Source organism: Cylas formicarius, unplaced genomic scaffold (genome assembly GCF_029955315.1).
Source record: "Cylas formicarius isolate icCylForm1 unplaced genomic scaffold, icCylForm1.1 PGA_scaffold_8__14_contigs__length_24414737, whole genome shotgun sequence".
In the NCBI taxonomy this organism is placed as follows: domain Eukaryota; kingdom Metazoa; phylum Arthropoda; class Insecta; order Coleoptera; family Brentidae; genus Cylas; species Cylas formicarius.
The window spans coordinates 21,100,857-21,114,147 of NW_026844361.1; the positions used below are offsets into that span (position 1 = coordinate 21,100,857).

General features: G+C 38.1%; 2 protein-coding genes and 1 long non-coding RNA gene across 5 annotated transcripts; 1 reads left to right on the forward strand and 2 right to left on the reverse strand.

The window, feature by feature from the left end:
* Positions 1 to 179: 179 nt before the first annotated feature.
* Positions 180 to 3,627, reverse strand: LOC132706591 (signal peptide peptidase-like 3). 2 transcript variants are annotated; one of them, XM_060678004.1, is made up of 4 exons: positions 3,303 to 3,627; positions 2,863 to 3,229; positions 1,676 to 1,846; positions 180 to 1,621 (listed from the first exon to the last, which is right to left on the reverse strand). In XM_060678004.1, the coding sequence occupies exons 2-4, from the start codon at positions 3,188 to 3,190 to the stop codon at positions 981 to 983; spliced, it is 1,140 nt and encodes a 379-aa protein (XP_060533987.1). In that variant the 5' UTR covers positions 3,191 to 3,229; positions 3,303 to 3,627; the 3' UTR covers positions 180 to 980. The 2 variants fall into 2 exon arrangements, with proteins under 2 accessions (XP_060533987.1, XP_060533988.1); XM_060678005.1 differs by having other exon boundaries at positions 2,863 to 3,241.
* Positions 3,628 to 5,475: 1,848 nt separating this feature from the next.
* LOC132706796 (uncharacterized) lies at positions 5,476 to 7,463 on the reverse strand. The gene is made up of 3 exons (XR_009619645.1): positions 7,268 to 7,463; positions 6,518 to 7,032; positions 5,476 to 5,490 (listed from the first exon to the last, which is right to left on the reverse strand). It is a non-coding gene; the product is annotated as an uncharacterized LOC132706796 (long non-coding RNA).
* Positions 7,464 to 9,456: 1,993 nt separating this feature from the next.
* LOC132706795 (TLC domain-containing protein 3A) lies at positions 9,457 to 13,271 on the forward strand. 2 transcript variants are annotated; one of them, XM_060678338.1, is made up of 6 exons: positions 9,457 to 9,670; positions 10,195 to 10,454; positions 10,508 to 10,685; positions 10,741 to 10,878; positions 11,164 to 11,394; positions 12,384 to 13,271. In XM_060678338.1, the coding sequence occupies exons 1-6, from the start codon at positions 9,623 to 9,625 to the stop codon at positions 12,546 to 12,548; spliced, it is 1,020 nt and encodes a 339-aa protein (XP_060534321.1). In that variant the 5' UTR covers positions 9,457 to 9,622; the 3' UTR covers positions 12,549 to 13,271. The 2 variants fall into 2 exon arrangements, with proteins under 2 accessions (XP_060534321.1, XP_060534322.1); XM_060678339.1 differs by lacking the exon at positions 9,457 to 9,670 and adding an exon at positions 9,713 to 10,142.
* Positions 13,272 to 13,291: the final 20 nt, after the last annotated feature.

Sequence of the window (13,291 nt, forward strand, 5' to 3'; positions counted from 1 at the left end):
AATCTAAAAAATGTATTACGTTTAAGTTTTTTTTTATATATACTAATATTTATCGCCACCCCCCCCCCCCCTCCTTCGATTTCAATTTAGCGACTCAAGTGGGTCATGCAATCGTCAGTGCTGCCGCCCGCATACCAATTCTCATAATTTGATTGTTTCCGTTTTGACAGATCAGACATTTTTCATTATCGGCCGGTTGGGGTGAATTATTATTTGTTCGTTTAATGACAAGAACATTTTTCCACTATCACAGAAAAATAAAACGTGATGAAAGGCATTTAATCGGCTAATAATTAAGAAAATAGGTTTTCCTGATATGACACTTAAATCAAGTACAACAGCAAACTCCAAGTGCAGAGGCCGAGACCGCAAACCTGAACAAAGAACGCAATCGGCGCGTGGACTGGGGGACTTTATATATCAAACTGTGGATACGCAAGTCGACAACTTTCTTATGACTTGAGACGGGGTCATGAGATTAAGTTAATTAAGTAAAATTAAACTAAAAAATAAAGACCCCACGGTTAAACTTGTTAACCGCCGCAAAACGGCCACAGACCACTAAAAAATTGTTGGGAGGTCTCCAAAAACGTCCGCAAAACTAACCAATCTGTATTGTGTCCCGGGGCCTCCTACTTGTCAGTCAAAGGCAAAATATCTTACCGCGTTTCGAGATTGCCCATGAGAGCCTTGTTGTCATGTGGATGCTTCAGTCTTAATATTCGTAATAAATGTCATCGTAAAAAAAAAACCGGCGTAATAAATAAGTAAAAATGCTTTGGCGAATCGAGACCAAAGATATTTTGCCTTCTTAGCAGTCTTAAAAATTAAAACAATTGACGCGCAGTTTGGAACCCAGAGAATATTTGTTCGGTCGACAAACGTCACTTACCTCGTCATAGGGGGGTTTAACCCCAAAAAAGTTATTTAACACTTTTTAACAAATTTTTCCTAAAACGAGTCACGAAAACGTTCTCGTATCACACATCTTGCAAGTGCTTCGCGACACTCAGCGACTTGAACGGTTCGGACCACATACGTCTGAGGTCACCTTTCAGGTAAGCCATGGTCAGCAGCGGCAACAACGTGAATGGTACCAGGTAGAGTAGGGCCGGTTGCGCGGCCTTGAACACCTCCGAACTTACCGTCGCCGTCAGCAGACCCAAAAAATAACCCAACAGCGAGCAATGGAAGTAAGTTAGTTTGGAACCGGCCGGGGCCAGGCCCTGCGACTTTTTGTAGGCGTCGTAGCGCAAGACAAAACATAACAGGAGGCCGGGCATCACGATATCGCCCAAACCGAGCATACTGAAATGGCCGGTGTTGTGAATACTGGGAAACACCAGTTTTCCGGGTAAACTCAGTTTCGGCGCTTCCTTCGCGACGCCCCCGATGTGTAGTTTGCGCGCGACCAAACCGACCGGGTTTTCGGCCGGCCTGGTCGCCACCTTTACCATGACGTTCGCACTGAAAATGTACGACGAGAAAAATACCCAAAACACGTCGTATATAAGCAAGCCGGTTAAAAGTAACGTCGACACTTTCAAACTGGGCAGGCGGACGAAAGCGATAAACGCCACACACAATCCCATTCCCATCGCGTCCATAAGCAGCCAGTGGCCTAGTTAAAACGCAAAATTTACAAAAGACCCACATTCGTTTCCCATTTCCTTACCTGTTAACACCCAAATGCATACAATGAAGACGGATAACGAGAAGGAGAGCAGTTCTGCGGTGGTGAACCGGCCGCACACTCCAAAAGATATTTTGTTACCATCCGAGCATGGTCTGATTATATATTGACACATCGGCAACAGAAGGAACGCCAGCGCCACGGTGGCGATTACTGAAATCGCCCAATTACAATCAGTTAAGCTAACATTGGCTTTGATATAACAGGTTTGGACTGCAAAATTCCTATCACTAATTTTTTAATATGATGAATGTTTTTTGCCTTACGGAAAAATCAGTTGACTGACGGGAATTTACAGTTCCAAATCGGTTTATTACTGCGGTTGGAACACAGTTAATATATACAAAATAAAATCGCTATACTTCTATACTACACTATACTATAATATGAAAGAATAAAAAAAAAGTAAATTTGCAACAACTAAAAAGTTATATTGTTAAGTTCAAATAAATTGCAACAATACTTTTTAAAAATTTCGTATTTCAGTTTAAAAGTGAAGTCAAACGAAAAGTTTATACATTATTTTGTCCAAGATAGGTATTTTTTTAAAAGTAAACTGACAGTATTATTCTTCTGATGGCAGCCACCTCATTTATTGCAGTTTTTTTTCTTCCTGCGCTTCTCTTTGGCGACCTCTTTGTAACAATATAAAAAATTGAAAAAATTTGATATACTATTGGAGATAGTGTAAACCACTTCTGATGGATTTGTGTTTTTTTTTTTTGAAAGCTACAATACTAAGTACAAAACAAAAAATAAGCAAAAGAAGACCGAGTACAAGACGTGAAATTGAGGTTAAAAACTCCCCTATACTTCCTCATATTGAGGTAAATTTCAAATTTACCCCTGCTTTGAATACATAAAAATATTATTCTGTGTATGGTGTAAAACCCCGACTATGTCCAGTACAAAGATATTTGCAATACAATAAAATAAAATCAATACTATCTCAGTTGATTATATATCTATGACTAACTACCTACCACTCTCGTGACCTTTGACAGTCATCATAGGTACAATATTATGCCTATCAAATGGCTAAAACCACTGAATTTTACAGTTCAATAATGAATTATACCTCGCTCCCACTAAGAAACCGAGTATAGAATGTCAAAATTGTTGATGCGAAAACAGCAGGTACCAACGCGTCATTCTGCATTACTACTCACTTGCGGTGCAAATGGCGAACAGCATTTGCATGGAATCAAAGAAGAAAAACATAACCAACAAAGATATACTGGCGCCCAACGGCAAACACAGTGCGTGCATTGTGTCCAACGTCTGTACATTGTTTTCCTGTGGGGTGGTTTGCGGCGGGTTGAGTAAGCAGTTCGTAGAACCATGCGCCCGATCTCGTGCCTCCTGCTCCATGTTCAGGCTTCGAAACGAGCCATAAACGATCAACAGCATGGATATGAGGAACGTTGACACCCGGCTCGAGTCCATAATCGAGTACGCCCACTGGTACTCCACCGTTTGCCCCTGACTATCCGCCATCGTGACTGCGTTTTTGTTTCCGCTCGATGTCTGTGCTATCTGAAACCGAAACTAGATCATTTTCGTTCCTCGCGACTCCCGCGTTGGAGTCACAAGCGTCTCCTAGCATCACCTTTTGCGCAAAAGTTCTTCTCGAGAAACGAGGCGAGTCCTATTTTGCAACATCACTTCGTTTTGCAATGACCCATGTTACGGTTAACGTTCGAATCCGATCGGAATTTACTTCACGTTAATTTTGACAGCGCCATGTTGACTTCCCGAAGACGGCGAAAAAAACGGTAACTTTCTAATTCGGCTAGGGAAAAAAAAAACGGAACGAATTCTCTTCCGAATCGAGTACAATTAAGCGGTCTCTCGAGTTTAAAAGCGGCCAGGGGTTCAATCTCCCAACGAGTTAAATTTGACGGGAAATGTTTGTAAACAATGGCCGATTTTTGTGTCTGGTATTTTGTAATTATTTCCGCGCCTCGCGTGCTGGCAACCAACATTACGCCGCCGTCATCCTTAAGATATGACGGGACGCTCAAAATCATATTTATTGTAGTTATAATAAGTTGTAATAAAAAGCAAAACTGTAATCGATTAGAACAAGTTTAATATAGTTTCGTCAGCATTTAAAACACACAATGACATCTATTGTTTACGCAAAAACCCATAGCCGTATGGCACGTTACACTGCAAAGATGGTCTCCTGTACCAATGGGACCGTCGCATACGTCCACTGGAAAATACCGGTATTTAATTTCGGAAGTCTTTAAACTGGATTTACAAAAAATTATACTACATTATTATTTTATTTTTATTTATTATTATATAAATTATACTATATTATACACTAATACCTGTACTATATATTTACTTTTTGGCTTTGGCGTATTTACGACAACGGCCATCGATTTGACGCACAAATATAAAAACATCATCCCGAGCATCAAGAAGCCGCAATTCATTTTTATTTGGGCATTACCTACAAACTGCCACATACTGTGCTACTGAAATGAATTACTAATTGCCGGCGAATTTTCAGGCATGTTATTACTCTGTCATGTTACTGAATTGATCTACGGACTGGTTTGTCTACTGTAGGTTATCCCTAAGTTAACCATAACTCATATAACTATAAAATAATATAGTGGCCCTACTGCGCTGGGATTTGATGCGCCTCCTGTGGCCATGGTTTGTTCGTAGAAATGGAAATGATCTTCCGAACATCCACTAACCAACACTTTGCGCGATTTTCTTTCTAAACTGCGATTACACTTAACTAATTAAATTAATTAAAATGTCGCATCCAAATTTGTTGATATGTCAGCGGCCCTGTTGATTGTCGGTTAAAGGTCATTGGTTAAAAACGAGATTTTAACCAATGTTGGATGGACCGTCTCAACATTTTTTTCGTAGTTGATTCCATATAGCTACTAGAGATGTAAAGGCTCTGCCTATGCCCATAATACAGGAACTTATGAAGCAACTATTAAAAAAATGAGAAAGTCCATTCAACATGCGCATGCGCGAGATTTAAAAATGTGGTTTTTAACCAATGACCTTGCGGCAATCAATAACCAATATGGCCGCTGACTGAAAGTTTGGATGCCGCGTTATTAGAGCAGTATTTTCTCGTTATATGCATAGATCTCGTTTAATATTATTAGAAAACGAGTGTGTGGGAATCGCTGTATAGAGAAAAAAAGCAAAGCAGTAGTTGAAAATTGTTATTTTCTCTACGAAAATATCGATGCGGCCTGCAGCTCATTAATTTTTAAGGTAGTGGGGCCACTATATCAGCATAGGCAGGTCGGGCCTCTATATCTCTAGTAGCTATAGACCAAAACTTAAACGTATCGTTAGTCCCCCATTAGTTAAATACAAAAGGTAACCTCACTTATTAAACTGATCCTAAGCATCCATATATTCTGCGAATATAACAAATAATATGTACAAAAAATGTCAATCAAGATAAAAGACTAATTTATATAATTGTTCCACATATTGAATATGTCGCGGGCACGTTTATATTAGTTTCTAAATAATAATTTTTTGTCGAATTTATGATCACGTCCTCCTAGCTTATCTCTTTGAATTAATTCATAAACCAAAAGCTAATATGGATCCAGACAAAAATACTTAACGAAAAACAAAGTATTTATTTACAAAAAACGAAAAAATTTAATGTTTGCGACACACGCATTTTCCGCGTTTGCACTTTCCGCGGCCTTTTCCGCTATCGAAAGTGACGCAATACAAATTGCAAGCAAAGTCGATGCAAATGAATCTCGAAGATGTCGGCTCTCCGGTTTCCACTGAAATCAAAACCAGTTTGAATTTCTCAAAAATTTAAATGTGCTGATAATAGTTTTACGAGGGCAGCGCCAAAATTTCCCGTCCTGAATATGACGCACGCCTCTGGTCAGTTTTCCTCGACGTCTTACATGTACGCAATATATGTAATAATGTTGCGTAATATTTACCATTGACAGTGGTATTAGTTTCTTTAATATCAATTCAAAGAATTCCTTCACAATCCCAAAAGATCGTGGCCATCACTGGCAGACTCTGAATTTTATTGGAGGTGCTTCACCCTTACGACGCCACTCCATTGATTCTTTTTTCGATAGAGGGTCATAATAGAGAACCATAGTTTCATCCCCCGTCACAATACTTTCTATCACAGGCTTCGGTTCCGACCCACAGAGTTCCAAAAACGACCGCGCACACTCGACACGGCGTTGTTTTTGAATAGCCGAAAGGTTTTTAGCACTAACCTTATGCATACCTAAATGATCATGCAGTATTCGACGAACACTTGCATCAGAAAGCTTAGTAATTTAAATGTCGATCACTCAACACCACCTCTTCCACAATCGCAACAATATCTTCCGTTGTGACCTCCACTGGTCGACCAGTTCTTGAATCATCTTCAAGGGACTCCTGACGAAAACGTTTTGCCCATGCTTTCACTACAGAATACGAAGGAGAACTTTGGCCGTACACACCAACCAGCCTTTATTTAATAATTTTAGGTGCTAACCCTTCTTTTGTTGAAAACTTTATTACTGCTCTATACTCAATTTGCGTTATTTGCGACATTTTTGCGGACACGTCTTGTTTAAAATGCTGTCAATCAAAAACTATTTGACGCAAGACTTCAATTTTTTTTCGCAACCTGCTAAGATATATATCTAAAAGAAGACAAAGTCATCTATGTCACGTCGGGAAATTTTGGCGCTAACCTCGTAATTGCGAGCGCATTCACCAAACTATCATCGATCATTACCGCACATACAGGTATAAAATTTCTGCCCAAGTATTTTCACATTGCCAACATACCTTGCGTTGGTGTATCGTCTGTAGGTGCCGAGCCAGCAACGCAGACTTGCGAAAAAATTAACGGCATGGCGAACACGCAGATCCAAAAAAATCCCGATAACTTCATTTTGAACGTACGCAATACGAATGGTGCGGTACCTGTCTACCCGAGCCCCTCCCTTTGCAGATGAGTTTCTCTTCGTTTCCGAAGAATTTTTAGGATTTCGACACCGTAAAACAAACATCGTCTTTTCGTTTTAGTGAACCGTTATTTATTAAAAAAAAAAGTGGGTATACACAGCGCAAACAACTTAACCACAAGCTATATAAAGGCGCGCGTCCTAATAAAAAAAAAACAAAATTATAAACTACAGTTATAAAATAACGTGCTAGTCCATTTGAGAATTAAAAAATTATGCACGTACAATAGCCGTAGAAGTTGCAGTAGCCTCCTTTTTTGCCGTTCGCTTTGCACTGCTTCTCACAATAGTTACTACTCGAACTCACGGTGCAAGTAATCCTAAGAGAAACACCACCTAAAACACGCATTTCAATTAATTAATTAATAATAATAATAATGTTTATTTCCATTGACTTTTAACAAAAGTATCGGATAATGTCAACAAGTAAAAAAAAATACATTACAACGCTAAAATACCAACTTTAAAAACAGATGCGTACAAACACACAAAGTATATCACACTGAAAAAAACACTTTAACAAAACCACATATAAAGACAAATTGTACAATAATAGGAACCTACTAGATACCTTGGATGGCTGTTTCTTCCATCGGCATTGATTGTGAGCTGGCGATTAGAACAAACAAAAATACAGCGATTGCAAAACTGTTGGCCATTTTGGCGTTCATTGTGATCACAGATTTTAACGTTTGGGGCACAAAAGAATCGAAATTGTGAGTTGCTCTAAATTCATCCTGGGTCGGCTTTTATATAGCGACGATCTTCGTAAACAAGTTTATAAATACTCGTCAGGTGAAACCGTGTTTTTTTATTGATAAGGTACTTTCCCCCGTATTAAGCAGAATTAACCATTGTTTGCAAACCTGTCTTCCTGCGAATTGACACGATTCATAGTATTTTCTCTAAAATAGTTTAGAAAATAGATAAAATATTTGTTAAAGATTATCGTGTCGCCAAAAATCAGAGCTACATATTAGTGTCAAATAAATTGGAATAATATTTTGAACTCGAATGTTACTAGATCCTGCCTAGGTTGGTAATACGGTAATATTTAGGTTTATTCAGTGTGCGCATGCGCGGTTATTTCAAATATCGTTTTTAACCGATTAGATATGCCATTTCAAACGAATCAATAAGACTTTGCGACGTTCAACAATCAACCACACTGAAGACAGTTTATCAATTCGACATTTTTTAATTTGAATGTGACAATTTTTCGGCAGAATTTCGTGAGTATATATCCCGATCCCAGTAAGTTTTCAGGAAAAAGACTAGTTAAGTGTGCGAAGTTCGTTGTTTAGAATGTGTTACGAAAATGTCACAGCCCCCTGAGTATTAGCTGCCGCTATATTATGAATGAATTTTTAAAAGAAATTTCCACAGGCCACTGTAATACTATTGGACAAACAGTAGGAAAACAAGGCTAAGAGAAAATGACAGAGCCTTAAGATTACGACAAGTCTTATTCCAACAAACTGAAATTATTGCATGCAATCAATTCTTCTACCATGCAATGCAATGCATTTGATAAAGGCACGGTGTTGCCGAAACAGCTGTCTTTTAAATATATTTACGTGAAAATCTGAACAACGTTTGTTCTTGTTTAACTATTTTAAATGGATTTTCATCAAGTAAAAGCCACTTCAGTACAATTTATATTAATTTATATTATAAAACAAAAAATATTTTTTGAGGTTCTTTTTTGAATGTTTTTAAATTTTGCGCCGTTAATGATGATGCACGTAAACAAAAACTACAAAAAACATCGAAAAGCTATAACCAAGAAACAACCGACCTTTAGTTTTCGATGCATTTCGAAGTAGGTATTATTTCTAAAATGAAATATACAACTATCAGATAAGTAGTCCTATAGTTTTTGTTAGACAGCTACTGTTGTTAAAATTATAAAAAACAAGAATTATCATGGCACGTAAAGAAAAGCTAAGCTGCCTGTTACAAAACTTCTGGATTCCTCCTGCGTCGGTTTTTGCTTAGTCGAAATTGCTGACGTTTCGCCAATCATCCTGTTCGCTTCATCAGAGCTTGATTGAAACTGACGAAGCAATTTCGACTAAGCAAAAACCGACGCAGGAGGAATCCAGAAGTTTTGTAAAAAGCATTACAGTGGCCTGTGGATGTTTCTTTGAAATATTAAAAAGCTAAGCTATAAGCAACAACCAACTGACTTGGTTTTTGGAAAGTAAACGAAAAGTACTATTTTAAAAGTAACTAAAAACCGTGACATTTGAGTCTTTGGTACCTTTCAGGCTGTTAGAATAGCAACAGTGATATTTTTTAACGGCATTACTTTTTAGTTATTAACCAACCTTTTTCTTTGGAATTGTATAATATCTCGATGAGCACGGTCTAAATTCACATTTCCAAAAGATGTAAAATTCACGCATTTTTCTTTGCCTCATGCTTCTGCTTCTGTAGTCAGTTTCATAGATGTTTTATAGAAAAATGTGTCAGGAGTATCTTTTTCTCCTTCGAAAACATGTCTGAACTGTCCCAATGAGAATTAAAAGAAGTTTGATATGTGCCATTATTGCAGGCAGAGTGATATACGTATAAATATTAATATTTTAAAATACGTACACGGCAGAGACCACACAACTTGGCTACAATGGAGTAGAGAAACATGTAACGCCTTCTCTATATTATCCAATACTGCGACATCTATCCATTGAATGCGTCAATCCCGCACACTCGATAAAGAAGAAAACTGCCAAAATAATTACTGGTGCCACCTATCTCTAAATGCAGCAACCACTGCGCCCTGGCCGAACGTCTAACCTAACTGCCAGTAGAAAAGTAAATCGAAAACGGGTGGCGAAGCAGCGATGTCGCAAGAAATACAACATGTTCACCTTTTTTGAGCAACGATTTGAATTCCACCACCACGATTCAGTGCAAAATAGCGATGCATAAAAAAGCCCGACTGGTAACCAACAACTATTTCAGAAATGAGGTACGTCTTGGAATGAATTGTTTTTATCCCACGATGTGCATTTAAATGTAATGAAAAAAACGAAGATCTCCCCGCGCGGTATCACGTTCGTTTTTCAATTCGCCCAGATCGTAACGGGGGCGATTATGTCGCAAAACCTTCTAATCTAATTAGGTGATAAACTTTATGCAATCTTAAGTGCATCGCAATTATGAACAGTGACGAGACAATTATTGCTTGATTGATTACGTAACTTCTTAATTTAGGCGCCGCAGTGGGTTTTTAATGTTTTTCGCTATCGAGAATTTTAATTTAATTTAATTTTGCCTAACACTGCAGGACCCCAGCGTCCTTTAAAAATGGCCATATTCGACGTTTCATGAAATGCCCGGGATCCCTTTACGATTGTTTATTGTTAGATAAAACTAATTGTCGCAATTTAGGCTCCTTGTTTAAACAATGATGTTACGTTAGTTTTTATTATAGCATGAAGGTAAGAGACTGATTCCCGTATTCCGCGCTCTACGCTCTTGTAACTTTTGCAGGCGAAAAAAGCGGCCATCATCTACCCTCTCGTATTCCTTATACTTAGCTCGTTGGCAGTCTCATATTTCACGCTGCGCGATCTCGAATGGGAGGAGCATGTTTCTATTCAGAGAGGTTTCTGGCTGTTCTCGAGCGGTCTGCTGTTCTTCACCTCGTTGTATTTGGTGATAAACAACGCTCTCATTCACACGCACAGCGGCAGGAAGATGATGCGCGCCTGTAAACTGTCCAACAGTTGCGTCTACGATATAAGTAACAAGTAGGTAGCCGCTTGTCGCTTCACTATTAACGTTGACAGAGTCGTCGTTTTAGGTGCGTGTCAGCTGTTCAGGCTTTGTTTTGTTGCCTCACCGGCCTAACTTCCACGACATACTCGTGTTCACGCGACATGCTCCAAACTTCCCACTACATCTCGGAAGCGTACGCTTGGTTCGGCGCAGCATACTTCGCTTACGATATCTGGTCAATGTACAAAGTGTGGAGTTCGAAAGTAGCCACATATTTTTGCGTGTCTTCAAACGGTTTTTCAGGTTATGTGTTTGTAGGTTACCCAACCCGACATGACCGGCGTCAGTAACAAACTCATATTGAAAACTTGCCGCCTGACTGCCTACATCGCAAACAACTTTATGATTGTCGCGCATCACATCTTTATCGGCGCTTTCGGGTTTCTCGTCATTACGGTAAGTAGGCTTATTATTATACTCTTAGGCAGTAGGCGGCAAAGCCGGTAAAACTGCACCTTAATGTGCGTATATACACTATTTACAGAAGTGACATATTGACACAGCATTCACTATCTATCTACAGAAATTATCAAGCTCTTCAGGGTAGGTGCAGTCACAATATCGTCTGAAAAACTGTTCCGCTCATTTACAACACTGTTTTAGTAATTTATTATCATTTTGATGCAGGATTTTTTATTCTGTATTGTAAATATTTTCCTATGGCGCCGTGCTTTTGTTTAGTATCTGAGAGGCGGCCTCGGGGACTGTTTTTTCGGTTACATTTACCTGATGGAGGCGAGCACCCCGTTCGTCTCGTTGCGGGGCATCATATCGAAAATCGGACTGAAAGAATCTCGTTGGTATGTCGCCAACGGACTGGTCATGCTCGCGACGTTTTTCGTTTTTCGGGTGGCCATGTTCCCTTACGTCATCAGTCTGTACGCCAAGTCGATACAGGCGGATTTTTTGACGGTGAGTCTCTTTTAATTTTTATATGTACCAATTTGAATTTTGTTGCCTCCATTGTGAAAGATGTGAACCCTCGAATGATCTTGAAAAAAAAACTTTGTACTATATGCATTTTAAGTTTGAATAATCGTACTTGAAAGGGTTTTGAGTTTGGTTTAAAGGATTGCAAAAAAATTTTTTTTGTTAAAAAACTTTCCTAGATTTTGCTTTGGGACTTGGTAGATATTATTGCCACTTAAGAACAAATTTATAGTATAGATAAAACCTACTATTTACGAAACTTCTTGATGACGATTTGCCAATTATACTATATATTCTTTGAGGGGGCGGAGCTTATGTCCGGCTTCATGATTGTGTTCGGCAACTTTTGATGAGGTTATTTGTCTTAGTATTAAGGCCGCTTCATGTTCTTTGAGCCTAGTTGATATTTTTCGTTCGTCTGTCCAATGTATTCTTTGCCGCATATGCATGGAATGCTGTAAACCCCCTGGCATCTCAAATGGAATTTTGTCTTTGACAGATCGAAGATATTGAGAGATTTTTGGTTGTGACGTTATATTTCTTAAGAACTTTTGAGACAACAATAACCCACGCAGGAGGAATCCATATAAATAGATAAACTTGTCTTTGTTTGACCAGTGGCGTTCGAGAGACAATTTTAATTAATTTAAATTTAAAAATAATGATATGCCAATGGTTTCTCGTAACAAAAATGCTCTCCTCAGTTTTTTCGCAAAAAAAATTTTTTGCATATGCGAGTTTTGCAAATTAAATAAAGATAATTTGCCCAATATAATTTCGCTTTTATTTACATAACAAAATCTAGAAGACGTTTTTTTTCCCAATATTTTAACACCCTCCTTCTACGAAATAAAACATTTTATTACATGTTTATGTGAACTTTTTTGATTTATTTTTATCTGTCGATTACGCTGTTCTCCATTATAATTAGGACCACCCTGTATGTATGTTGCAATTGTATGTCCGTTTAGGCTGTGAAAAAATTACCAAGGAACTGCCTAGTGAGCATCGGCATTCTGATGATCCCGCAGGTGTATTGGTTTTTGTTGATGGTGAAAGGGGCGACTCAGATACTGATGAAGAAAAACTCGGCCAGTAGTTCCAATAACAACAATTTAAGGAAAAAATCGCGGTAATCTCGCGTTTCTAATTTGCGCAAAATCAAGATCTTATTAGATAAGCGAGATTGTATGGACCGCCTCAGGTATAATAATTAAGTGTAAAATCGATGTTACCAATGAAAATATCCATTAACTGTAAGCTATATAATACGTGGATTTGCGCTAAATATTTTAGTAACTGTGCTTTTTTTAAAATAAATTTGTCGACTCAAAAGTCACCTGTCACTCCCAAAAGCTTACAACTGTGAGCCACGATGACTGTTTCATTCGATGTTTCAATCAAATAACACCCCATTATATTTTTGGAAACTTTACCCCCACAATATATTAGAGTTAAAAATAAATAGCTCGGTGTGCTTTTTTATAGGCGATATTTGTCGGTTTCAGAATGAGTAGAAAAGACTGAGTGGTTGAATCTTAGGTACATAGCCTTAAGGCAAAAAAATGAGATTAGTAAAATATCTGTCTATATTTATTAACATTATCCAAGTAACAAAAGGATTTCGGGGGAATAGAACATTTATTCTTATAAATGTATTAACTACAAAACTTTTTAATCTATACATTCAAATAGCAAAGAGTCTCGTTAGGCGTGTAAATATTGTAGATAAATGCGATGGAAAAATCTTGTTGAGCGAAGAAAACCCCGCGAAATAATTTTGTAAACGCGATCTTCAAAATCTGAAAACGTAATTTCGAATCTTGTATTGTGTGTACAAAATAAATATATTTAACTGTGTTGCTCGTTTTATTTTTAA